The sequence below is a fragment of the Eucalyptus grandis genome, chromosome 9 (assembly GCF_016545825.1).
Source record: "Eucalyptus grandis isolate ANBG69807.140 chromosome 9, ASM1654582v1, whole genome shotgun sequence".
In the NCBI taxonomy this organism is placed as follows: Eukaryota; Viridiplantae; Streptophyta; class Magnoliopsida; order Myrtales; family Myrtaceae; genus Eucalyptus; species Eucalyptus grandis.
Genome location: NC_052620.1, coordinates 38,482,002 through 38,507,078, shown reverse-complemented (window position 1 = coordinate 38,507,078; position 25,077 = coordinate 38,482,002). Strand labels below are relative to the sequence as shown.

General features: G+C 39.3%; 5 protein-coding genes across 15 annotated transcripts; 4 read left to right on the top strand and 1 right to left on the bottom strand.

Moving 5' to 3' along the window:
* Nucleotides 1-1,101: 1,101 nt before the first annotated feature.
* LOC104419746 (protein AE7-like 1) lies at nt 1,102-24,501 on the bottom strand. 4 transcript variants are annotated; one of them, XM_039302697.1, is made up of 6 exons: nt 24,487-24,501; nt 3,830-3,954; nt 3,473-3,578; nt 3,265-3,364; nt 2,119-2,164; nt 1,102-1,494 (listed from the first exon to the last, which is right to left on the bottom strand). In XM_039302697.1, exons 2-6 carry the CDS (start codon nt 3,939-3,941, stop codon nt 1,394-1,396), a joined length of 465 nt encoding a protein of 154 aa, XP_039158631.1. In that variant the 5' UTR covers nt 3,942-3,954; nt 24,487-24,501; the 3' UTR covers nt 1,102-1,393. The 4 variants fall into 4 exon arrangements, with proteins under 4 accessions (XP_039158631.1, XP_039158629.1, XP_039158630.1 ...); XM_039302695.1 differs by lacking the exon at nt 24,487-24,501 and adding an exon at nt 10,350-10,378; XM_039302696.1 differs by lacking the exon at nt 24,487-24,501 and adding an exon at nt 10,344-10,362.
* Nucleotides 7,168-10,894, top strand: LOC104420797 (AP-3 complex subunit sigma). 3 transcript variants are annotated; one of them, XM_039302694.1, is made up of 8 exons: nt 7,168-7,377; nt 7,898-8,111; nt 8,209-8,251; nt 8,409-8,470; nt 8,834-8,930; nt 9,797-9,867; nt 10,248-10,338; nt 10,546-10,894. In XM_039302694.1, the coding sequence occupies exons 2-8, from the start codon at nt 8,043-8,045 to the stop codon at nt 10,698-10,700; spliced, it is 588 nt and encodes a 195-aa protein (XP_039158628.1). In that variant the 5' UTR covers nt 7,168-7,377; nt 7,898-8,042; the 3' UTR covers nt 10,701-10,894. The 3 variants fall into 3 exon arrangements, with proteins under 3 accessions (XP_039158628.1, XP_039158626.1, XP_039158627.1); XM_039302692.1 differs by having other exon boundaries at nt 7,169-7,373; XM_039302693.1 differs by having other exon boundaries at nt 7,169-7,483.
* Nucleotides 11,364-12,457, top strand: LOC104419745 (protein RADIALIS-like 6). 2 transcript variants are annotated; one of them, XM_010031502.3, is made up of 3 exons: nt 11,364-11,466; nt 11,542-11,952; nt 12,180-12,457. In XM_010031502.3, the coding sequence occupies exons 2-3, from the start codon at nt 11,681-11,683 to the stop codon at nt 12,199-12,201; spliced, it is 294 nt and encodes a 97-aa protein (XP_010029804.1). In that variant the 5' UTR covers nt 11,364-11,466; nt 11,542-11,680; the 3' UTR covers nt 12,202-12,457. The 2 variants fall into 2 exon arrangements, with proteins under 2 accessions (XP_010029804.1, XP_039158632.1); XM_039302698.1 differs by lacking the exon at nt 11,364-11,466 and having other exon boundaries at nt 11,534-11,952.
* LOC104419743 (7-methyl-GTP pyrophosphatase) lies at nt 13,876-18,274 on the top strand. Of its 4 annotated transcripts, XM_010031499.3 has the most exons (9): nt 13,887-14,103; nt 14,270-14,341; nt 14,445-14,519; nt 16,081-16,164; nt 16,797-16,866; nt 16,948-17,039; nt 17,322-17,363; nt 17,446-17,526; nt 17,733-18,274. In XM_010031499.3, exons 1-9 carry the CDS (start codon nt 14,077-14,079, stop codon nt 17,838-17,840), a joined length of 651 nt encoding a protein of 216 aa, XP_010029801.1. In that variant the 5' UTR covers nt 13,887-14,076; the 3' UTR covers nt 17,841-18,274. The 4 variants fall into 4 exon arrangements, 3 of the variants coding, with proteins under 3 accessions (XP_039158624.1, XP_010029801.1, XP_039158625.1); XR_005546694.1 differs by having other exon boundaries at nt 13,876-14,341; nt 17,118-17,363; nt 17,733-17,758; XM_039302690.1 differs by having other exon boundaries at nt 13,886-14,341.
* LOC104419744 (7-methyl-GTP pyrophosphatase-like) lies at nt 21,323-25,034 on the top strand. Of its 2 annotated transcripts, XM_018862702.2 has the most exons (10): nt 21,323-21,495; nt 21,658-21,708; nt 21,835-21,906; nt 22,009-22,083; nt 22,751-22,834; nt 23,525-23,594; nt 23,676-23,767; nt 24,277-24,318; nt 24,399-24,479; nt 24,577-25,034. In XM_018862702.2, the coding sequence occupies exons 2-10, from the start codon at nt 21,682-21,684 to the stop codon at nt 24,649-24,651; spliced, it is 618 nt and encodes a 205-aa protein (XP_018718247.1). In that variant the 5' UTR covers nt 21,323-21,495; nt 21,658-21,681; the 3' UTR covers nt 24,652-25,034. The 2 variants fall into 2 exon arrangements, with proteins under 2 accessions (XP_018718247.1, XP_010029803.1); XM_010031501.3 differs by lacking the exon at nt 21,323-21,495 and having other exon boundaries at nt 21,504-21,708.
* The last annotated feature ends 43 nt before the right edge of the window (nt 25,035-25,077 follow it).

The following is a 25,077-nucleotide window of genomic DNA, read 5'->3' as shown; positions in this document are numbered from 1 at the left end:
GAGGATTGCAAAGCGTTGTTGGCCCGACTTAAAGGCGTCTCCGTATCTTATGCACATAGAGAAGCAAACAAGCCCGCCGATTGGATAGCAAGAGCCCACCGGGACAACTGTCTTCCTCACAATTGGATTTTATATCCCCCTCATCCACTTTGGTTGTTATTATGTAATGATTCCGAACCTAGTTGCGGTCCCGCAACTTATTAGTAATGATCACTATCTTTTGACCAAAAAAAAAAGGTAACTGATCATGTTAATGTTCTGGCCAGATTCTTGGCATATCAACATAGGCATAACGAGTGGTGTTAGAGCATAGCCTTAGAATCGTAGATTACCACGGTTGAACGTTGACGGAACAGCGAATTGGCTGCTCGGTCGGCCATATCAAAAGACGAGAGTTGCCATGCATTAACCAAACTCATAGAAAAGCCAGGACCTAAACCGATGAATGGCTATTGATGGCCACAAACAAGTAGTGGAGTGGCTATCCTTTGACCAATTCCCTTGTTCAGCGGAAAACGAAAAGGGCCAGAGACCGCGTCGGTTTGGGCTCATTTTCGTTCGGACAACATGCTACTGCTCTCGTTTCGACGATTAGAGTGGTTTCATTCCTTTAGACCAGTGCCGGAAAAGAAAATTTCACGAACGATGCACAACGCTTCAGAATAAACCCCAAGACCATTTTTCATAGCCGGTTGCTAGTTTATGATATTAAGATGAATAAGCTTAAGGTAGGAAATGCTGTGTCCCATAATAAAAACGCGTTTTAGCATGGTGAGACGACAATCTTTCCGAGAACCAAGAGTTGCCTTTAAGACCAACAAAGCCAGTGATATCAATACAATGGCCTGCCGATGGCGCTACACTTAGAAGAAGGTTCATTCCTAAAGTGTGAATTTGGTTTCCCATCTGCAATTGAAAGAAGAATGCCACTCCATCTGCCTAAAAGATACTAAAAACAAGGGTAGATCCTGCAGCAAATTAACTAATTTGTGAAACTATAGGTTGTATCACAGCAACATCGGTGCCCATGATTTGAAAAGGTTAGGGATGGCCAAAGAACAAAAGCATATAACTAAGAAACCAGGCCCTCTTGGAGGTGTCTAGCGATTTGCACTTTTAAGTAACCATTTCAGAATATTGTTTAATTCAGCAGAACAAAACAAGCTAAGACGAGGAGACAGAGACGTGTTCATGGAGTAAACCCAAAATACAGAGACTTAGAAGTACATACTACACACTGTATTCCCAAAAGAGGATGCTCGGGTTTGATACAGTAGGATTAGCAGATTAAGCAGATTGTACAACCAAAAAGTTCGGTTCACCAATATTTCAACCACTCACCACCAACTTCTCTATGTACACTATGGTTCTACGGCAACCATGGCATGCTTGGTTAAAGTTCACTGGAGTAGAGGCATTCATCCACGAGTTGGCGAAGGTTAGGATTCTCCAGGGCAGCCGCGACTCTTTCCTTATCGTTCAACTGCTTATTCACTACAACACGGGGAAAGAAACATTTGCAGATTTTCTTAATTAGTCTTGATTAGGTAAGAACAATGAAGGGCGGTGGAGATTCCCCCATTTACTTAAGGGTACACATCTTTATGCATCACCTGAACAGACACAAATCGAACACTAACTAAATATGAGATGATGCACATATTCATGCTAAGGTGATAGAGATTGTTATCTCCAAAGAATGTAAACAGTGCATTTGAAATTGAATTGACATCATTGAATTATACACGTAAATTTGGAGTGGTAGTAAAGATGCAAAAGCAGGATTTATGAGTGAATTTTGCGTGTGGAAAATTACACAAGTTTTGGTTGAGTGAATAATATCTATCAAACTCAGACACCTGATCACAATCAGCTAACAGGAGCTCATTTTCAGTCACAAACTTGTTCCATCTTCTTTTTCTCTATACTCCTACATCCAATTAGAGTAATCTTTACACTGGGAGCTCTAGTTCAGCCTACACTCACTCTAAATACCTCAAATTCTATTTACAAATATCATGAAAAGTCCATGAACTCCACATGAACGGTTTGATAATAAAATGAGCAGCATGAATCATTACATAAGTCAAAATGCAATAAGGATCCATTGAGTATCACCTGATTCTTCGTCTGCATGAGACCCTGGGGCAACTTTGATGTCAACCTGTCAGGTATGTTCCAGCAAAAATGTCAATCAAGACAGAGATATACAACATCAAATATGCATCATCCATTATTATATCAAATATATGAATCAAACAAGGAAATGCAATAGAAAGAGCCGAAAGCACATGATCCTATGCTCTCCCAGCACGCACAATACTATTTAAGCAGATATGTCCCAGATGAGCTACAGTCCAAATGACGTATTTTAACAGTGATAATCATAAAAAGTGGAAAGCAAAAAATCACCATCATACACAAGCATATCAAAGACAGATGCTGGGCATCTGGAAAGTGCACAAAACACTAAAACGCTTAAATCGCCAGATATACAGTTTTTAGCATCTGCTATCAAATCTTCTCCTAGCAAAGTCTTTAAATAAAAAAGAAACGTACCCAAATGTCCATTACTGTAAAGTTACTGATATATCTTTTACCTGTAGACTGGGAGGAAACAATAAATGATCTTCCTGTTCCCATCTCTAGATAACATGTTTAGCTTTTCAATCGCTAATAAACTAATTAATTCAGTATGGTCCTTTGGTATCATCAATGAAGGAACTGTCTCCTCAGTCAACAACTCCAAGACAACCGCCTCAAGACACAGTAACAGTTCTCAATGTAGAAGTGAAGCTTGCGCAGATTTAAACTCATCATTAAGTGCCATCAGAAATTACATAACATGCGATATTCAGCGAACTTGCGAGCTTCAAAAACAGCTTTCCATTGTGGCTCGGGTTAGGCTAGTTGGTCCTAGATATCATGCATTGTAGATAAAATGTCATTAACAGACTGACCTATCTCCTGACATATACGATGCAGATTTCCAAACAGTCAAAACTATTACTAGCACGAGTAGATGTTTATGAGCTATGAAGGATCGCATAGCTATGTTGACAATATGTAAGAATGTAAATTTTGGTGCCTCAATTATCAACCCACTTTGTCATACCAGACAGGGCGGACAACTACAGCACTACTCAGTTCGGCTAAACTCACTCAGCCTCGGAATTGAATCATAACTACACGTTAGAGAATGCACTAAAATCTGCATGCAGCATGTTCAGGCGTGAAACAGACAACTTTCATTGCCGAACTGACCTTGAAATGTGGAGGGAAACAATCTTTGAGCTTCTCTCTCAAGCACAGTCCAATGACAGTCACCATACTGCAATGCTGGATTGTCGGAGTAAACATGATTCTGATAAAAAAAGAGAACAGAATTCAAACACGAAATCGCGAAATAAGCATAATCACAACAGGCAATCACAACGCAGGACCAAAAACAAAAACGACGACAATACTCAACAGGATACGCCCAAGTTTCTCGTCGACGGTGATGGACTCCTCCGACAGAACACTGAGCTGCTCCAGAGAATAGGGATGCTCCGGATCTCGGATGTCCCTCACATGATTTGCCGATTCAGAAGTCAAAGATCGCAACTTTATCACTTTATTACAATACCCACTTGAATTAAGCTACCAAAGCAATCGACAAAATCGAAAGCTAACGCTACTATCACGAATTCCCAGAGTAACAACGCCAAAAACAAATAGATTGCTTGATCGATCAGCGGTCAAAGGGGCCACGCAGAACCGGACGACTTTTTTCTCACGCGGGCGGCATAGCAAGTGATCAAGCGACGAGACAAAAGAAGAAGGATATCATAAATCTCGAGGGGATCGACGGCGTCGTCGGCGTGCGGGTCTTCCGTCCGAGCCACCCTCTCCTTCTTGGCGTGAACCACCGGGTTCGCATTGATCAGTCCCAGAGTCATCTCTCTCTCTCTCCTCCGACCCAACAACGGAGAAGATGAAGGATGAACCTTGAAGATGAAATGGGTCTGTCTCTCTCTCTCACAATTCACGGATGGAGAAGACGGAGGATGAAAATTTGACGATGAAACGAAATGGGTCTCTTCCCCTTCCTCGTTTCCGACACGGGAAGGGACCTGCTCTGTGCACAGTGAACCTGCTGTCGTGTCGAGAGTTCACGGGCGGGTCGCAGGAGGGTCCACCGTGGAGAAGCGTCCAAACTCTGGACAAGTTCAGTTCATCTCAGCGAGAATGACGGTACCATCGTACGGTCGCTGCGCTTCTCATTTTTTCCCCAACGTGTGTCACGGCATGGGCAACCTGATTCTTTCTCCTGTTAAAATGAGGATCATCGGGAATAGATCCATGGAAAAAAATAATTTTTTCTCGTCAAAGAATATTTTTAAATTTTCGTATGTTATGATAATTTTTTAAATAAAATGTTGTGAAAAAAATAAAGGAAGTTACGACCCGTTATTGCCAAAGATCAATACCTTCATGGACCATTAAATTATCCTCTCCAATTAGGAGTGAGCATAGTTCGGGTTGGGCGGTCCACCCCATAACCCTAGGAACCACCTCACATAGTGTTGGTCCTCAATTTTTGAGATCGAGAACCGACTTTATTGAGTTTGAGACCAAGGACCATATCGACTGAGTGGATTCGGTCCGGTTCTAGGGTTAATTCAAGACTAACCAATAATTTTTTATTTCATTTTTTATGCTCCTTAAAAAAGAGATTGAGGATCGGACTGACCCAATGGGTTCGGTCCGCTTTTAAGATCAACCTATGATTAACTAATAATTTTTATTTTATTTTTTTTACTCCTTGAAAGGGCAACTGAGGACCGAATAGATCCAATGAGTTCGATCATGAGCGGGGTCAGCTAAGAAAGCCAAGTGATGAGGGTCGAATGAGGTGAGCGTCGAACAAAATGAGCATTGAGTGGGGAGCAACAAGTCAAATGAGCAATTAGCGGCGAGCGGAATGAGTGACCCAAAGCGAGTGAGGCGAATGTCGAGTGGCAAGTGAAGAAGTTGTTTCTTTCGATTTTGGCAAATTGAAGACTAAGATGACAAATAAGATAGAAGATAAAGAGTATTAGAGGATGCCGTAAAGAGTTGTTTATGCCTTTTTGGATACCGTGAGGACTCCTCACAAAAACATTTTTCTCATTTGTAAATTATGACTATTAACGCCGTAAAATACATTAAAAATGTGCCGTGGGAGGTGGGTCCACGCGCTAGTGCTCTCCCGAGTTTACGTCACCGCCGCCGCAGGCTCTACGACAGTTCCGGATCATTAAAAAAAAAGAAATACATTAAAAATATAAGTTATTAAATAATAATGTAAAATTACTTAAACTTATCACTAAAGAGCTGTTTAATATTATTGACGCAATTTATTTTAAGATTTTCTCTATATAAAAAAAATTATAAATAATATATTAGATATAATATATATATATATATATATATAGTCGGGATTAGTCAGTTAGACGCCCTTAAACTCTCGGGACTAATAACTAACTCGCAAAGTATTGGTCCAGAATTTTAAGACTAAATATCGATCTAGTCTCCTGAACTAGATTAGAACCAGCGAGGGTTGGGCGGTGGACTAACTTACCCTATACCAATGCTCACCCCTACCTCCAATTAGATCCAACCTCTTGTTTTTTCAGCATTTATGGTTGGTCCATTTATTTTGACAAAGATAAATAATTTGAAAAATATATATTCTTAAAATAATTATTTGTATTATTTGAAATAATTAATCAATGAATGATTTTCTCATTATTGACAATTATTTTTGTTTAAATATTTTCTTAAATGATGAAACTATTTTTCTTTCATTCATTTTTGTAATGGATATAAACAGTCATATATTAGGAAAATATTTTTTTTAAATTATTTATTTTCTACAAAATAAGTGTATTTGAGAAAAGATTGAGAATTATTAAAAATTTAGGATTAGATTGACGCAATTAAAAAGTTTAGATAACTCTTTAACGAGAGAACTTTCAACTAGGGTGAGCATGGTCCGGTTGGCCACCCCTAACCCTAGGACAGGGCAGGCCGTGCGGTGTCGATCCTCATTTTGGGGCCGAGGACCGACCCTATTGAGCACAGGGACCAGGGACCAGGACCGACCCAATGGGTTCGGTCGGTTTGAGGTCAACCGGGGCCGATCGATAATTTTTTCGTCTTATTTTTATACTTCCTAAAAAAAGCAAACTTACAAATTCAAATTACACATCCATCAACAATACGGTATTGTGCAATTAAACTATAAAATATCAATACATATTTAGCAAATTTAAGATGACACAATAATAGAAATTCCGTATCCGCTAACCATTCATCGAGATATGAGACAAGATGGAAAGTTCTTGTAATCATCTATCTTTAATATTTATAACACCATATGCAAAAGCGTCTTCCTGATCATGTAGAGTCCACTCAACCAAAAAATGAGCTTCGCACCACTTGACTAACATTTGATCATGTAGAGTCTACTCAACCAAAAAATGAGCTTCACACCACTTGACTAGCAAATCACCATAAAGAATCAGCAAAGATCTCTTTCTCTTTCTTTAAAAACTTATACCATTTGACACAAATTAAAAAGCAAAGTGCAGCTGAAATTCATTAGTAAAATACAATTAAATCATAAAAAGTTCAAAATACTTAATATAAACCATGAATATATAACTTCACATCTTATTAATACACCCGAACTTCTAAACACTTGAAAACAAAACAAACGACACATAATTAATACTTAACAAAAGTTTTAAATTGAAATTACTATTAGTGTTATTGATAGAACATTTCAATATAATATAATATAATAGACATTTTACTTAGGTTTGAATATATAAAAGAATTATAAATAATATAATATAATATACGGGGTTGGTCAGGGGTTGGGCCGTCCAAACTCTAGCCAGAATGACCAACCCGCGCACAGTTGGTGCTTGGTCGGGCCGAGGGCCAGAGTCACTGGGTCAGGGATCGGACCAGACCGGCGTTGGGCCAGTTCGGGGATCCAAGAGAGAAACCGCTGCTCACCCCTACTTTCAACTGGCGGGAGAGCCCATGGGCCCTCTCCACGTCGCCGGCCCATACCCGAACATACCCGACCCGCCTGACCCGTAGCGCTCTCTCTCTCTCTCTTCTGTGGCAGTTTCTTCGTGCGATCTTCGCTCTGCTCATTCGGTTGTCGTCTCTCGTCGCCGTTTGATCCGTGGCTCGAGTCCAGCAGTGATTCCTCCGGCCGCCGTCGAGCTCGAATCTCTTTAACTTCACGCTGCGACGTTCGCCGCCGCCGCCGCCGCCGCCGCCGCGCGACGGAGATTGGTGGCTCCCGAGGCGAGTCGGAACCGGCGGAATCAGTAGGTATCCTTCTTCCGGTTTTTCCGATTGCGGAACCAGTCCCGCGCGATGTCGCTTTACCTACCGCGTTTCGGCGATCCTTCTGGACTTCGGTCGACCTCGTTTCGAGGTAGAGATCGAAGAATCAACTGCGAATTTCGGCTCTATGGATCGAATGATAGTTTAGGATCCGAATGAACCGTAGTTTGATTTCAGTTACAGAAATGCTGCTCTCTTTTTGAGCTTGAAATCCATTGTCGCGTGTTCCGCATGATAGGCTGACTGAGAAACAGTTGTTAGGATACGCTAGCGCATTTGTTTATATCGGGAAAGAAACAAAGTTCAGGCCTTCGGCTATGAAAATGAATTGTCGACTACGATCACCGTCTTTTGAATTTTAGGTTGCTGGAAGTTCGTTCCTTTGCTGATCGTCTGTTCTGAGTCTGAGTCCTCGAGTTGTTGTCCGATGCCGAAGCTCGACTTTTTCCTCGTTTCGGTGGTGGTCTTACGATGTGTAGTAATTATGAGGATATCGGTTTTGCAGAGGCGCACGAGGTGGCTTGAGAGGCTGACGATGGAGCTTTACCATGTCTTTTAGTTTATGATTTGAGATTTGAGGGACGCATCGTCTTTTGAGTGGGGGAAACCCTGTAGAGCTGCCGGAGTGAGCTACCAGGAAAAAGAGAACAATGATTAAGGCGGTGATGGTTATGAACACCCAGGGCAAGCCTCGCCTTGCCAAATTCTATGATTACGAGGTCTCTCTCGCATTACCAGCTCTATCATCATCTTCAAGCTTTGTTTCATTTTCCATCTTTGGTGTACTTACTGTCCAGCTTTACCTTTTAATGCCAGCCTGTGGAGAAGCAGCAGGAGCTCATTCGCAGTGTTTTTGCAGGTTCTTCTTCTCTTGCCCTCAAATTCTCTCTGATAGTTTTTCGAATTCGAAGCTTTCAAGCAAAATAAAGTCATCTCTTTCATGATGGAAGTTTATTAGTCCTTTGTAAAATAGCTTGCTGGGTTTGCAAAGTTGAGGTTGCTACTTTTGAATGCAGCTTTGAGCAGTAGAGCTGAAAATGTGAGCAATTTTGTGGAGGCTGATGCAATTTTTGGTCTGGTAATATATCTGCCTTCTATCATTGTTAAGAGCTTCTGCATCTAGTTTAAGTGCTTGAACTGTGGAGTTGTTGTGTTCTGGGAGATCAAAGAACTGGCCATTGTATGCTTTCTTTTGAGCTTTGCTTCATAATGTTCAGAAAAATGCATAATAGTCGAGTAGTATAGAGTTACCGGGTCATTGCTATTTAAATTTTACCTGATTTATTACACAACTAATCCATCCTTATCCTAGAAAGTCATGATACTTGAGAATTTACTAGCAATGTGTATATCTTTTCTGATGCGTACGGTTTTCATGATTCGGTCATATAATTTCCTTCAGGCATTTAACCCATTCTTTTCGTGATTGTCCCTCTTGCAGGACAGTCGTCTAGTGTACAAGCATTATGCCACACTGTACTTTGTCTTTGTGTTTGATAGCTCAGAAAATGAGCTGGCAATGCTTGACCTGATACAAGGTTAGTCCCTTTGAGCTTTCCATACTGTTCTTGGGTTGTAATGTTTCAAAAGTCATTGCCACATAGAAGTAGTTGTTTCATGGCCCGTTCATCTTTTTTTTTTTTTTTTTTGGAGTTTTTAACATAAATGAAATGTAGTCCCTCATGAAAAAATATGCCTCTGCGTACAAGCACGTAGGACTTGGTAATTTTGTTTGGTCTTCTCTGATTATGTTTCTGATACTAATGAAGCCTACTATACCTTAAAATTGAGTCGCAAGATGGAATGACCACTAAACTAGTTGCTTACTTCAGACCTTCTCCTCCATTTAATTAAGTTTGATGTTATGAGTCACGATTAATGTGAGTGAAAGCCAAGTACAACAGAATCTATCAATAGGGTCATACGTCCTCTTTACCTCATTCTCCCTCTTGAGTGAGATTATGATCTGCTGATACAAGATTTATCTCAGAATTACGGATGCAAAGTTTAAAAAAAGTGGAACATATTTTATTAAGTTTCACCAAAGCAGCTGTGGATTTGCTTGGAAAAGTCTCTCTTCAATAGAAACTGTCAAACAGAACTTAGGGACTCGGTGCACACCATGATGTGCTCGATCTTTGTATACTGAACCAGTAAAGTCTCAACATGTACAGCTGAATGGCTAGCTTGGTCTCTGATGCTTTTGCTGCGTTCTTCCCTGCACCATCCTTTGCCCACCTGTCTGTTCCTGCTTTCTTCATCTGGAGAAGACTTCGCCACTTCAATAATGAATTGCCTTAGCAAGACTAAATCATATGCTTCATTGATGTTGATGCGATTGTTAATTTATTTCTAATCTGTTCTTTGATTGATGACTTGCTTGCTTGAACTCTCGTTTTTCCAGTTTTTGTGGAGACGCTGGACAAATGCTTCAAAAATGTATGCGAGCTTGATATAGTGTTCAACTATGGCAAGGTTACTCATCTTTCATTTGTTTGAAATATCTGATTTTACTTCTCAAGGTCTTTACTACTGGTTTACCCAGATACGTCAATGAATGTGGGTGATTTTTGCTAGAACTTTTAGCAATGCTGGTAAATATGCTTATGACATTAGTGGAGGCATCTCAACAACATTTTGCATGTCACTACTGCCAGATTATGTGTCTAAGCGAATTAATTTGATCTTGCTTTCTTTCTATTTTTTTATCTTATCAGCCTTATCATTGCTTTACTTAGGCACAGTCAAATTTGTATGAAATAGTTGTTATCGCAATTTGCGACCAATAATTTCATTTCGTTTGCGAAATCTCTGTGTGGTATTCCTCTGATGACATCCATTTTTGATTTTTGCAGATGCAAACTATTCTAGATGAGATTGTTTTTGGTGGCCAGGTCCTTGAGACAAGTTCTGCAGAGGTTATGAAGGTTGTTGAAGAAATATCAAGTATGTCTCTCTCTCTCTCTCCCTCTCTCTCTCTGTGCCCACCACATGTGCACCTGTGCAGGTGTGTTTTGAGAGGGATAATCAGGCAGGTTCTTGCGTGGAGACATGCTGTTTCATTTCTTAAGCCAGCCATTACAACCTTTGCTCCTTGTAGACGATGGGGATAGGTGGTAGTTTTAAACTGATGATGCTCATTTGTACATGCAGGCTGGAAGCTGCCTCAAATGCTATCACATTTGTTCCCAAAACTGTTTCTAATTGGCGGGGCCGGTAGCCATTATCTACCAGATTGTGAAGAAGTCAAAACTAATGCTAACTCCGCCTTTCCCTTTTCCTACGAGTCGGTGAGAGTGCAACTCTAATTCCAAAACAGATCCTGGAGGGACTCCATGAACAGATTGTTCATTCTTTTCTCCTTATTCTTCTTTTGGATTTCCACAGCTTTGTTCATTCCAGTTGTAACGAAAGTCATAGACCCATGTGTACATACGGTTTGCTGTTTGTTGAAATATTATTGCACATCGAATGAAAACAGGTCTTAGATACTCTTTATATTCATGTGGTCTCCTTTACCTATTAGCTTAAGTTTTTAGGTGGGACTTTCTAATATTTACTATTATTTGTGGGCTTTTCGATACATGATTGATGTAGTTTAGCACGGCATCTAGCACCTTACTGCTATACCCGATAGGTGAATACACTATGCTTCTCGAGCCTCCCAACTGCTCAGTCCATTTTGTTTCCACTTTTGCCGAGCGCATACGGTATCCAGCCTGAACAATCAAGTGGCCGGAAAGATGCGCGCGTTTGCTCAATCCCATCTTTCGAGGGGTGCACATGTGTATATCCTATCGAGAACGGCTCTGAGTTCTGATTCGGACTGTGCAAAACCAGGTCGCCGTTTTAACTGGGCGAAAATTAAACAATTGAAGCAGGTGAAGCGGATCTATTCTGTCGACAATGAATGGATCCGTTTTCCTTCTTATAAAATCCCAACATGCTAATAAACTATGCAAATGTCGTACCGAAAGATTCATGTTTGATGACAGACATGTTTGGCGATAGAAAGCGGAAGACTTTAATTGGAAGCAACTGAAACTGACCATCCCACGTACGTCCCGAAAAAAGGTTTGTTTTTCGACCTCCTTATGTTTCATACTGCCAATTCTCGATTATAACATACTTTTAACACTGATTCTGCAGGTTGTCCCCCAACTTGCACCGCCCATTTACTGTTCCTCTCCTCATCGTGACTTGACTCAGAGCCCTTCCATATCCCATTTCCTTGTTTGCTTCCCTGGCTTCCAAGCTAACAGCACAAACCCTTCATTCTATCATCCTAATGGCATCGAATCCAGCTCTTTTGACCTGCCCCGGATCGACTTGGACTGCCGAGAAGAACAAGCTGTTCGAGGACGCCCTCGCGGTATATGAAGAGGGCACGCTGGATCGATGGCAGAGAATCGCGAATGCTGTTGGTGGGAAGACATCTGTGGAGGAAGTGAAGAAGCACTATGAGATCCTCCAACACGACATCGACCTCATCGAGTCGGACAAAGTTCCCCTTCCGCAGTACAAGACATCCGAGGACAAGCTTGGCAACCAACACATGAGGTAAACTGTCTTACGGCTCTATATGACGAGGCAATAGATCATCGAACTGAATCCTCACTAAGAACTTGTGAAAGAACCAAGATTTATAATGTCATCATGCAACTTTCACTGGACGTTCAAACCATATGGGAATTTCTTTCTCTGGTGAACAAATTTACTTTCTCCTAGGAGAAGATCCTCGAGAGATTTGAGTCGTGTGATCCTGAGTTCTGGTTTCCGCTGTGCAGCTTGAAGCATTCGAACTTGTGACTCGAGAAGGAAGAGATAGGCGTGGCGAGGACGCGTCGCACGTATCTTTCGCCTAGGATGATTCGCCAATCGGAGCTGCACTTGTGTAGATGGTTTTGTCCACTAGGTGTTCCGATTTGTTCTACTTCTTTCGATCTTTTCCCATCCTCCTAATCCCTCAGCATTTGTGCTAAGGATCATAGGAACGGCATAGCTCTCTGTGTTCATTAAACTATGAAACTGATGAAGATCACGAATTTCTGCTATAGTTTATTGAAAAGTATCAATTCTTTTAGCGTACTAAATTTTATTTATATATTCGCACTAACAGAATGGAACTTAAATAATATTTATAACTTGAGTTATCATACTATGCACTAATAATCACTCACTGTGGGGGAAAATTACTAACACTTGCAGTACATTTGATTATAGTAATATCTGTTAGATTACAGGTTTATTATAAGTTGATCACTTTTTACAATGTTTCTTTGTAGTAATAGCTATTACAATGTTATCCCTATTACAGCCTAACTTTAATTTGACCTTTTTTTTTTCTTCACTTACTCTATCAATACTAATTATTGGTTATAATTAAGATACATACTTTTAATCGCCCAAATTTCTTTCTAGTATTTATTAAATGATGTCATCAAACATTTTTAGTTTGAGTTTAATGACTTAACATATGATTAATAAAAAAAGATAGTATATAATAGGTAAATAATCATTTTAAGTAATTATGTTACCTTGATAATAAATAATTACTTATTTTGCTAAACATTATTTTAGCATGATATTAGTTGCTTCTTATTAGAACAGTTATGTAAATTTCCATAACTTAGCATCGCACTACTTGTAATACAGTGATTATCTTAATTCTTAATTATACTAATTTGCAACATGATTGTAATTTCAATCATACTATTTAAAATGTAATAAATGATATTTTTACTAATAACAAATTTTAGGGTTAAATTAAGGGAATAACTTTAAATTAATTGTTAAATGATAAATAAAGCTTATATATAAGATAGCAAAATCTTGATGATACGTATGATGTATTACACTTAGGATTGTTATTAAACTCATAATTATTATAACTATAATATTTATTTTACCATAATAACATGTTGTGTACTTAATCTATAATAAATCGTATGTAAATATTTGATACGTTAGATTATGTATTAACAAATTATTTTGACTATTAAACTCGTGAATGATAATCGACCGTTGACGTGATAATTATAATATTCCATTTATTTCTGATTTTTGGGATTTTTGAGAAATGCTGATCCTACTTTCTCTTTATTATATATGTCATTCAAGAAATTGGACGGTGCACTGAATATTACATTATTTAAACAAATGATACATTATAGTATGAATGATATTATTCTGATTAACGATAGGTCCAACATACTGTCCAACCTTTGTGAAAAGATAATCGACAATTTGATAGATTTACTCTCGCTTTGTTTGGTGGAAAAGTTACTTTCTAGAGGCACGCTTGACTTTATTACCAAATTCGATGTATCGATAAGGTGGAAAGTTTGCACTTAAACGGGTAGTGGGAAATTAACCCTAATATAATCCGTACGAACATTCCCATGCGTGCTCATCATTAAGTCTTGTCGTTCTCGAAGTGCCCTTCTAGGATTAACACGAAACACGTGTGCCTCCACCTTCTCGACCCTAGACTTTCTCGACCATTGAGATTCTTGGGTCGAGAAGGTGGTGGAGAGGTGTAGTAAGAGTCATTCACTCTTGACTGACGCTGCGCCAGCTTTTGAAAACGTATGGTGACTGTTGCACTTGGCAAACGCACGCAACATCGTCACATTACACATTCTCTTTCCGAGAGGGAAGAAGAAGAAGAAGAAGAAGGAGAAGATGGCTTTGATGGAGTCACCTTTCAAGGTTCATTTCATCTCTCTCTCTGCTTCTCAAGACCTGCTTTTCGTCCTTTATCTTTGGAGTCTCTTCTCGTGTCACATTTCGGATGTTACTCGGTCGTTGGGTGCAAAAACATTTTTCACGGTTGTTCTGGCTGTTGGCTGTTGTTGCTGTTGTTGTCGTAGTGCAGATAATATTGGGTTCGTCATCCATGCCTCGCCAGCACATTCTCGCTGAGATGGGATACGACTTCACTGTCATGGTTCGTTTTCGCTTTGTTGATTGAGTGCAAGATTCTCGAATTCGGTTGCGATTTCAGCCTTTCGTGGGTTTGAAAATTAGAGCTCGGGTTCTGGTTTCTTCAGACTGCAGACATAGACGAGAAGGCTATAAGGAAGGATAAGCCTGAAGAGTTGGTCACGGCCTTAGCTGAGGCTAAGGTAATGGCCTTCACTCTTCTCGAGAATATAAAATCTTGTCGTGTTTGTGTTCTTCTCTTGCACATTGGCTTTGTTTGTGTGTTGGAAAGACTTTATGAGAAGTGCGTTTAATGGAGTTGGAGCTCGGTAAGAAGCTTGTCCTCCTGAAATAAGAGGTTTTCAGCTTAAATGTTTGTTTTCGTGTTTGAATATGATTTGATGTGGAGGCATGGTGTGGAACATGCAAAACAGGCCACTAGTTATTTTTTATTTTTATTTTTATTTTGGTAAAACAGGCCACTAGTTATTGATAAGCATGTATTTTCATTTTTTTCCGTTCTTTTTTTTTTTTTTTTTTTTAGTGGGAAGCTTGTTGATCTGATAATGATTTATATGACTAATGTATTTTCGCGGTATTTTTTCGAACGTACCTTGAAATTCTACTATCCCATGCTTTTTATGCCGTTTTCGTTCTATGATCCCTTGCATCCTTTTGTCGGAACACTTGCACTTACCTTCAAACGTGCAAGTCTTTTCTTCATTGATGTCCCATATGTCTTAGTTGTAGTTGCTATGGGTTTTGGCTCTGGCTCTCATAGGCTCTGGCTTTAGCTTTGGCTCCAGCTCTCTCTCGGTTGGGTTCTGGCCTTAATTTTAGTTGAAGATGATGAGGACAAATGCCCAAAATTATTCGAATGAACCTAAGTTTGACATCATATTGTAAATTTAAATATGCGCAAAAGCATGATTTTTGTATCAATGATAGTTTGTGTTTTGATACATGCAAGTGTAGGTGTGTATGGTATATTTGTATTTGATTGAAGATGGATAAGAATAGGATATTTTGAGAAGGTTAATGGGACAAGGATAGTTTTACTAAGTTAAAGAACATGTGATTTTACATAATTACATGAGGAGATGTTGGCGTGGGTGAAGGAGAAAAAGGATATAGAGTTTACTCTTAAACTCCCCATACACCCTTTTACATGAATGAGCTATTACCTTTTTATAAGCATTTTCGCCGACTAAGTACAACCGCTTTAGAGGATTCTGGATCTGTCCACGTAGGTTTCATCTTGCGGTCACCACCATTTAACCAAGTTATTTCTGACTTGTTCAGAGATTGTTTGCTACTTACTTGTTGGACATTTTCCAGCCACTATCTTTAACTACCCAAAACCACATCTAGGGAATTCTAGATTGTAATTTAGTAAATTTAGGAAATTCTAGAAGATGGATCACCATTTCCAACAGATTTTTAGTCATCAACAGTTGGTTTGGTTAGTGGATGAGCGATAAAGCTTGCCTCGCTACTTTCATAGGCCGCGAAACCTAGCGATTCTCAGCTAGAACTTAGAAATGGCAGTCGTTCTCAGTTGCCCTGCATTGTCAAAATATACGATCGAGGACAATTCTTCAGTAGGCTGTAAATTCCCAGCAGAGTTTTTACAAGTGAATTGCTTCATTTTGACAATTCGAGCAGTTATCATTAGCTTTTCATTGTCAGTATTATTCAGCCGATTGACAATTAGTGAGGATGTGAATGTTCATCTGCACGACTGATTTAGACCTGATATTTTAGGCAGATGCTATCCTCTCCAGTCTCCAGAATGTGGATTCTTTTGTGGAGGATGTCCATACAACCCTCTTAATCACCGCTGATACAGTATGTTCTTTACCCAAATATTGTTACTCTTGTGGCCACATGCAGTGTTCAACATTCATCTGTCTTGTGCAGTCGTGTGAATGTTTATCCTTAAGTAAAGATTCCCTCCAAATGGGCGTGCACGGGTGCATAGTTCCTCTAGAGAAATCAGAATAGAGGAACTTAAAGGCGAAGTTACGGAAGCTGGAACTTGATTGTCTCTGTGTTCCATGGAGTATTGCTACTGAAGTAAGGTGTTAGTACCTTCCGTATGTCTTCAAGGGTCTTCCTCAAAGATAACCATCCAGACATGCCGACAGAACTTTATTAGACGGAAATCACATCTTTTCATATAACTTTATTGTGGATAATGGGAGGTCCCTTTTGATATACTTACCAAGAAACATGATGAGGAACAAATTTTTCTCATGAGCCTTTCTCTTGTGAAGAGAAAAATCTTCTGAAGAGTCACGGGTTTATTAAATCTGTCCATACTGGTTTTTATAGCAACCTCTCCATCTCAACCTTTGAATATTATGCCTCTGACAACAGAATAATCTCATTTAGGAGAACAGTAAAGATAGGCATTGATTTCTTACCTTTGTAGCAGTCTTTGGTGAGAGTTAGCTCTGACACGTCTAATTGATTTGGAGGTGGTGGTACATGAAGGGAGGATCAGGGAAAAACCATCCAGTAAGGACGAAGCACGGAATTTTATTGAAGGTTTGCTGGACACTACATCCCCTCATATTACCTTTAGAAAAAAGAAATTCTCCTGGATTCTTATAGTCGTGTATTTTCCAGGGTACTCTGGTGGTCGTGCAGAAGTTGTTGGATCTGTACTTGTAACCAACCTGAAGACGGGAAGGAGGGAGGCAGGATGGGAGCGAGCAGAGGTAATGCATCCTCATAAATACTTGCTGAAGTTTAATTATCTACTGTTTCTGACTAGCTACATGCACATGGCATTCCAGTCTTCATGATTCTAGGAAGTGCATCAACTGGACCAAAAGCCATTGACATGCATTTTTGTTTAGTCTACTGTGTTCGTGTTGCGATGGGTGCTTTAGAGACTTCAAAGCCGCATTGTGTATCTTGGCCCCCAAGGCTTGAGCTCCTAATCATGTCCGCTAGTTTGACAGCGAATTGCTTTTGGCAAAATGTTGGGTGTCATGCAGGTATACTTTTATGACATACCAGCTGAGGTTGTTCAGAGTCTGGTAAGTCCTCTTAACCATGATGAGGATCAGTGACTACTTGTCATTGTCCTGTTTTAGTACTTACCATCATTTGCCACCTCAGATTGATGAGGGAATTACACTCAATGTTGCTGGGGGTTTGATGCTCGAACATCCACTTACATCACCAATCATAAAAGAAGTGGTCTCTCTCTCTCTCTCTCTCTCTCTCTCTCTCTCTCTCTCTCATATTCTTCATCTGCCTAAGGGGAGATATAGCCATCTTTTTGTTACAAGCATCGAAATCGATTGAAATTTTGGACCGAGTATAGGAGTGCCAAACCAGGATAGTTAATGCTGAGATATGGCCATCTTTTTCTTACAAGTATGTAACCCTGATGTTTCCTACAGATTGGGACTGCTGATACTATAATGGGACTCCCTAAGTCTCTCACGGAAAGACTCATCCAGGAGGCCCTAACTCGACCTTCAAGTGAGGCATGCAGGAACCCAGCATAAAAATGCTGAAATCAGAATCTTCTGGCACCTTGTTCGTTGCTGGAGTTGACATTAAATATCGTCATGAGCCTGATGTAGTAACCCCACCGAGGCATCAAACACAGATGGAGATAATTTGTTGTCATCTGATGCTCTGCTTTCCCGAGTGGCTAGCCATGGTCATGGTCAGATACAGCTAATCTTTCGGCCAGGAAGCTCACGTTATACTTGCATTATTGCCAGGAAGATTGCAATGATGGTGGAGCTTGCGTTATGTCTAAGCAACGTGAAAATTTTTGTGCATTCATCACAAAATCTCGAGAATGCACCTGCCATAATTTCTAGATACTCTTCTGTTCAACGAGATACATTCTTGTTCTGTTTTCAAATTGTTAATCCGATACTTTACCTGAAAGGAAATGAATTGACAAATCTCATTTTTTTCACGTTTCTCAGTCACTCGTGTACTTTTGAGGAGATCTATATTGATACCTGATGCTTGAATTAAGTCGAGCAATTGAGAAGATTCTATTTTCAATGCATATATGTGATCCACACAGCAGATTACTATAAACAAAGCTGGAACAAGAATGGCATGCCATTTCCTGTGCGCCAAATCTAGTTTTTGTGAATAAAAATCAACCGTGCCAAAACTTTTACGTTTGAAAACATGTTGTTAGGATACAAGGTACTTTCTATTCTCAGTTCATGAGTCTTGGAGCCTTATAAGTATACACAAGCATGGTTGTCGTCACCATTGGGAAACCCGGTAGAGCGGTTAAGGTGTTTGTCGATGCACAAGCATGGTTGTCGTCGTGATTTAAGTTACTTATTACCGTTCTTCACATACTGTGCAAGTCTAGACATGTAGAGATGGCTAGTGTTTGAGGTCTTCAGAGATAGGTTTAAGGGTAATTGTGTTAGCTATAATAGAATTGCAAATATGTAATAAAAAAATGTAGGAAAATTATCTAAAAAGTCCTAAACCTATTGCATTTTTGTCAATTCACTCCTAAATATTTTAATTTTGTTAATTGAGTCGATTTGACTAATTCTGATTGGAAATTATTTACGTGGACATTGGTTACTTAAGACAAATCGGTGTTGATGTGAATAATTTTTTTATGATTCTTAATTATTTTCTTTTCTGTTTTCATTTTTTGTTTTCCCAATCAAGTCTAGCAAGGGCCATGAAGCTCTTCTTAGTTATAGCCCTCGCTTAGTGGTGGCGAGGGTCAACCAGCCCATTTGGGCTTGGAAAAAAAAAAAGAATAAAAAGAATATAAAATTTAGAATTTTTAAAAAATTTATGAAAATTGTTCACGTCAGGCCTTGCATACCAACCAATATCTACGTTAGTGATTTTTAGTTGAAATTGGTAAGATGGACTCACTTAGTAAAATGTGAAAATGTTTAGAACTCAATTGGCATAATTAAAAATGTTTATGATTGAATTGACACAAGTGCAATAAGTTCATGATTTTTTGAACAATTTTCCCTTAGAAATACGACGAATGCAACATGTTTAAACCTTCGGCAAATTTTAATAAGTTAAGCATAAGATCAGGATTATTGAATGGGCAGACATTATTATCTAAACATAATATTCTGTTATTCCTGAGGATGAATTGACTAATTATTACATTAAATGTCTCCTGGAAAATGTAATAGTCAATTGATTATGGCCATTTAATTAAGGTCATATTCTATTACCGCAACTAATACAGGACTTCAAAGTTATCGTAGGAAGTCACCGAACAATATGCAGGTCTTTCTACACTATAGCTATTGGCAAGTTATAGCTAGGCATGCTCCCATGTGAAAAGTTAGGGCTCGTTTAATAATATTCTTTTATCGAGAATAATGTTTACTTAGAAATTATTATTTTTTAATTATATTCCTAGGAACAATTTCTGAGTTTTTGAAACCGTTTGGTAACTGTCCAAAATATCTATTGTTGTGATAGAAATGCATTTAGTAGGATTCTTAATTTTTCTTTTATTTTTTTTAATTTTTTAATATATATAATATATATATTTTTTCTTTTTTTTTTCCTTTTCTCTTCTTGTTCCTCCTTATGGCCGTCGCTGCCAACGACTGGTTGGGATTGGTCTGGCAAGCTCATCGGAGGCTGGCATGGCCACCATGAGCCTTGGCCTTGGCTAGGCAAAGGAGAGGTCAACCTTGCCCTCACACGAGACTTGTTGGCCGAGCTTTGCCGTGCATCCGTGACGCTCCGGCTAGATCGCCGGGTCTAATTTGGCTGGTCTTCGGCCATGGTCAAGGCCTCGAGGGTAGTGACTAGTCAAAAGGAGGAGGAAGAAGAAGAAGAAGAAGAAGAAGAAGAAGAAGAAGAAGAAGAAGGAAGAGAAGGAGGAGCAGAAGGAGCAGAAGGAGCAGAAGGAGCAGAAGCGGGTTAAGGAGAAGAAGAAGAAGAAGAAGAAGAAGAAGAAGAGAAAGGAAAGAGAAGAAAAGAAAAAAAAAGTAGACTTGATTCTAAGAATTATTCCCTGAACAAAAAGTTTTTTTTACTTCTTGATTTTGTTTCAAATTTATTCTTGCAAAAAAAAAAAGATTTTTATTCTCAAGAATAAAAAAATTTACCAAATAGATTTCTTTTCCTTTTTTATTCCGAAAAATAAAGAAACAAAATTAGTTGTTTTCGAGAGTGTTACCAAATAAGTCCTTAGCGTGCATTTGATAACCATTCTGTTTCCGATAACAATTTTTGCGTAAAAATAAATCTTTTTATTCTCGTTTCCAAATAATTTATTAGTTTTTAAAAACGCTTGATAACTCGTCCAAAATTTTATTCTCGAGATAGAAATGTGTCTAATAAGATTTTTATTTTTATTTTGTTTCTTTTAACTTTTTAATACTTTTATTATATTTTTCTTATTTTTTTCCTTTTCCCTTTTTCTTCATCTTTTTTTTTTTTTTTTTGGAATAGGAGGAACCGGTTTGACCGACAGCGCACCGTAAACCCCGGTGACGCTAGCGGGAAAACCACCATCCCGACGTCACGCTTAAATCACCACATAGCGCTTCGGCCTCCCCGCCGCAGGCTTCGAACCTTGGCCTCCACCGGGGAGGGCCAAGGATCTACCATCCACGCCACCGGCCGGTGGTTTTCATCCCTCTTTTGTGGCTGATAGAAGAAGAAAAAAAGGAAAGAGAGGAAAAAAAGAAGAAAAATAGACTTGACTCTAGGAATTATTCTAAGAACAAGAAGTAACTTTTTTTTTTAAAAGTTTTTTTAAATTTTGTTTCAAATCTATTATTAAGAACAAAAAAAAACGAAAATTTATTCCTTCAAAAAAATTTTACTTGAAAAAAAATTTACTAAATGAATTTCAAATTTTTTTTTTAATCCAGCTATAAAAGAATATTATTTCTGGACCGTTACCAAATAGGGTCTCACCGACCATGGAAGATGAAGGATTGCTGACAGGCTCCCCAAGATTCTGACCCACATGAAAAAGAATGGCCTCCCGACACTTACATTTCTGTCCGAAAAAAAGTTAATGAGGGCACCAAGCTCGATTTATCATCGAGCAGGAGGAAAGCTTGCACATAACTGAAAAGCCGGAAGGTGAGGATGCACGTGGGATGAAGAGCTCAAGCGAGTGACCATGTGGATAAAAGTTCATGCGCGCTTATCATCAGTCGTTGCACGGTATGGACCGTATGTGCCGGACTGTCGGAATCTATTGGTTGAAACGAAGTGCGATATGATAAATTATTTCGCTCTGACCGACCCTGCGCCGGCTTTTGAAAGCATATGCTTTTGAAATTCGCAAACGCACAAGACATCATCGCATTGCACCTTCTGTTTCAGAGAAAGAAGAAGAAGAAGAAGAAGATGGCTTCAATGGGGTCGCCCTTCAAGGTTCATTCCGTTTCTCCCGCTCTCTGTCCCTCTTTTGGTTCTCGAGACCTGCTTTTCATCTGTTTAACTGTCGAATCTCTTCTCGGGTCACATTTCGGATGTTACTCGGTCGTTGTTGGAGAGCAGATAATATTGGGTTCGTCATCCATGGCTCGCCGGCACATTCTAGCCGAAATGGGATACGACTTCACTGTCATGGTTTGTTTGTGCTTCGTTGCTTGAGTGCAACAGTCTCGAATTTGGTTGGGATTTCAGAGTTTTCGGGTTCAAAAATGAGAGCTCGAGTTATGGTTTCTTCAGACTGCAGACATAGACGAGAAGGCTATAAGGAAGGAGAAGCCCGAAGACTTGGTCACGGCTTTAGCTGAGGCTAAGGTAACGGTCTTCACTCTTCTCGAAAAAATCGAATCTTGTTCTGTTAGTGTTCTCGTCTTGCACATTGGCTTTGTTTGTGTGTTGGAAAGACTTTATGAGAAGTGCATTATATGCAGTTGGAGCAAGGTCAGAAGCTTGTCCTCCTAAAGTAAGAGCTTTTTAGCTTAAATGTTTGTTTTCATGTTTGAATGTGACTTGATGTGGAGATATGGCGTGGAACATGTAAAACAGGAGAGAAGAGTCATTGGCAAGAAGGCCTCTTCCTTTTCTTTTTTTTTTTTTTGGGAAAACGAGGAAGCTTGTTGATCCGATAATGATTGTATGATATATAGTCATCAACAGTTAATCTGGTTAGTGGATGAGAGATTCAGCTTGCCTTGATACTTTCATAAGCCAAAAAAACCTAGCGATTCTCAGCTGAAACTTCGAAATAGCTGTCCTTTTTAGTTACCCTGCATTGTCAAATTCTACGATAAAGGACAATTTCTTGAGTACGCTGTAAATTCCCAGCAAAGTTCTTTACAAGTCAATTGCTTCATTTTGACGAGTTGAGCAGTTGTCATTGGCACTTCATGGTCAGTGTCTTATGATTATTCAGCCGTTGGATTGACAATTAGTGAGGATGCAAATGTTTATCTGCACAACTAATTTAGATCTGATATTTTAGGCAGATGCTATCCTCTCCAGGCTCCAGAATGTGGATTCTTTTGTGGAGGATGTCCACACAACCCTCTTAATTACTGCTGACACAGTATGTTGTTTACCTATATATTGTTACTCTTGTGGCTTCATGCAGTGTTCAACATTCATCTGTGTTGTGCATTCATGTGAAGATTTATCCTTAAGCAAAGATTTTCTCCAAATGTGTGCGCACAGTTCCTCTAGAGAAATTAGAATAGAGGAACCTAAAGGCGAAGTTATAGAATGCAGGAACTTGATCGTCTATGTGTACCATGGAGTAATGCTACTGAAGTAGGTTTTAGTACCTTCAGTACGCCTTCAAGTGTCTTCCTCAAAGATAACCATCCAGACAAGCCCACAGAACTTTAGTAGCTGGAAATTGGGTCTTTTCCTCAAAGATAATTATCTAGACATGCTGACAGAATTTTAGAAGCCGGAAAATCACATCTTTTCATAATAACTTTATTATGGATAGTGGGAGGCCCGTTTTAATATACTTACCAAGAAACATGATGAGGAGCAGATGTTTGTCATGAACATTCCTCTTGTGAAGAGAAAATCTCCTAAAGAGACGCAAGTTTATTGAATCTGTCCATGCTTGTTTTTATAGCTACCTCTCCATCTTAACCTTCGAATATTATGCCTCTGACAACAGAATAATCTCATTTAGGAAAACAGAAGAGATAGGCATTGGTTTATTACTTTTGTAGCAGTCCTTGCTGAGAGTTAGTTCTTACTAATACGCCTAATTGATTTGGAGGTGGTGGTATATGAAGGAAGGATCAGGGAAAAACCGTCCAGTAAGGACGAAGCACGGCATTTTATTGAAGGTTTGCTGGACACTACATGCTCTCATACTATCTTCAGAAAAAAGAAATTCGCCTGAATTCTCATTGCTGTTTATGTTCCAGAGTACTCTGGTGGTCGTGCAGATGTTGTAGGATCCGTACTTGTAACCAACCTGAAGACAGGAAGGAGGGAAGCGGGATGGGAGCGAGCAGAGGTACTGCATGCTCATCAATACATGCTGAAGTTTAATTATCTACTGTTTCCGACTATTTACAGTCACATGGCATTCCGGTCTCCTTGTTTTTAAGAAGTGCATCAACTGGAACAAAAGTTATTTACATACATTCTAGTTTAACCTATTGTGCTCATGTTGTGGTGGGTCCTTCAGAGATTTCAAAGCAGTTTGACAGTGAATTGCCTTCGAGCTACAGATTATCATAGTAGTCCTGCTATTTTCAGTTTCCCTTCAGAACTCTGCGTAAAGAATTGCAGATCTAGTTTTTCTTTAATTAACTCGAAATGGTAGGTACAGCGAGAATGTGACTGGAACAGCGTTATATTTTAATGGAGAGTTTATTTTTATCAAGTTGCGTGTCCTCACAATGTGGTTAATGGAAACCTCATATATAACAAGTACCTTGCTTGACGTAGCATTAGTTTTGGAGTAGTTATGCTTTTTTGATTTTCCATTGACGATGTGGCAAAATGTTGGGTGTTAAACAGGTATACTTTTATGACATACCAGCTCAGGTTGTCCAGAGTCTGGTAAGTCCTCTTAACCATGTTGAGGATCAGTGAGCTACTTGTCATTGCCCTCAAGTACTTAATGTCATTTGCCGCCTCAGATTGATGAGGGAATTACGCTCAATGTCGCTGGGGGTTTGATGCTTGAACATCCTCTCACATTGCCTTTCGTAAAAGAAGTGGTCTCTCTCTCTCTCTCTCTCTCTCGTCTGTCTAAGGTGTGAGATCTCTTTATAGCCATCTTTTTTGTTACAAGTATGTAACTCATGTTTCCTACAGATTGGGACTGATGATACTGTAATGGGACTCCCTAAGTCTCTCACAGAAAGACTCATCCAGGAGGCCCTAACTTGACCTTAAATCGAGGTATGTCTGAAACCAGAACGAAAAATGCTGAAATCAGAATCATCTGGCACCTTATTCGTTGCTGAGTTGACGTTAAATGTTGTCATGAGCCAAATGTAGAAACCCACCAAGGCATCAAACACGGGATCGAAATAATTGCTGCTATCTGATTTTTTTTGTTTTCCGGAGTTGCTAACCAAGGTCATGGTTAGATACAGTTAATCTTTCGGTCAGGAAAAGATCGTGTTGCACCTGTATCATTGCCAGGAAGGTGGCAATGATAATTGAGCTTAGATGGTATCATTATGTCTCAAGAAATGTGAAAGTTTTGTGCATTCATCACAAAGTGTCAAGAATGAACAGTCATAATTTCTAGATACTGTTTAATGAGATATATTCTTGTACTATTTTCATTCTGCTGATGAGACACTTCAA

Excerpts from the sequence above, each read along its gene's own strand:
- LOC104419743 (XM_039302690.1), top strand. The coding sequence starts at position 14,186 with ATGTTACTCGGTCGTTGGGTGCAAAAACATTTTTCACGGTTGTTCTGG. Across the intron at positions 16,867-16,947 it reads AGCACGGAATTTTATTGAAG|GGTACTCTGGTGGTCGTGCA; the intron begins GTTTGCTGGACA and ends TGTATTTTCCAG. Across the intron at positions 17,364-17,445 it reads CTGAGGTTGTTCAGAGTCTG|ATTGATGAGGGAATTACACT; the intron begins GTAAGTCCTCTT and ends TTGCCACCTCAG.
- LOC104419746 (XM_039302697.1), bottom strand. The coding sequence starts at position 3,941 with ATGACTCTGGGACTGATCAATGCGAACCCGGTGGTTCACGCCAAGAAG. Across the intron at positions 3,365-3,472 it reads GAGAAACTTGGGCGTATCCT|AATCATGTTTACTCCGACAA; the intron begins GTTGAGTATTGT and ends TTTTTTTATCAG. Across the intron at positions 2,165-3,264 it reads GTTTCCCTCCACATTTCAAG|GTTGACATCAAAGTTGCCCC; the intron begins GTCAGTTCGGCA and ends CATACCTGACAG.
- LOC104419745 (XM_010031502.3), top strand. The coding sequence starts at position 11,681 with ATGGCATCGAATCCAGCTCTTTTGACCTGCCCCGGATCGACTTGGACT. Across the intron at positions 11,953-12,179 it reads CTTGGCAACCAACACATGAG|CTTGAAGCATTCGAACTTGT; the intron begins GTAAACTGTCTT and ends TCCGCTGTGCAG.
- LOC104419744 (XM_010031501.3), top strand. The coding sequence starts at position 21,601 with ATGCTTTTGAAATTCGCAAACGCACAAGACATCATCGCATTGCACCTT. Across the intron at positions 21,907-22,008 it reads GATACGACTTCACTGTCATG|ACTGCAGACATAGACGAGAA; the intron begins GTTTGTTTGTGC and ends TGGTTTCTTCAG. Across the intron at positions 24,480-24,576 it reads TGCCTTTCGTAAAAGAAGTG|ATTGGGACTGATGATACTGT; the intron begins GTCTCTCTCTCT and ends TGTTTCCTACAG.
- LOC104420797 (XM_039302694.1), top strand. The coding sequence starts at position 8,043 with ATGATTAAGGCGGTGATGGTTATGAACACCCAGGGCAAGCCTCGCCTT. Across the intron at positions 8,471-8,833 it reads CTGATGCAATTTTTGGTCTG|GACAGTCGTCTAGTGTACAA; the intron begins GTAATATATCTG and ends TCCCTCTTGCAG. Across the intron at positions 9,868-10,247 it reads TAGTGTTCAACTATGGCAAG|ATGCAAACTATTCTAGATGA; the intron begins GTTACTCATCTT and ends TGATTTTTGCAG.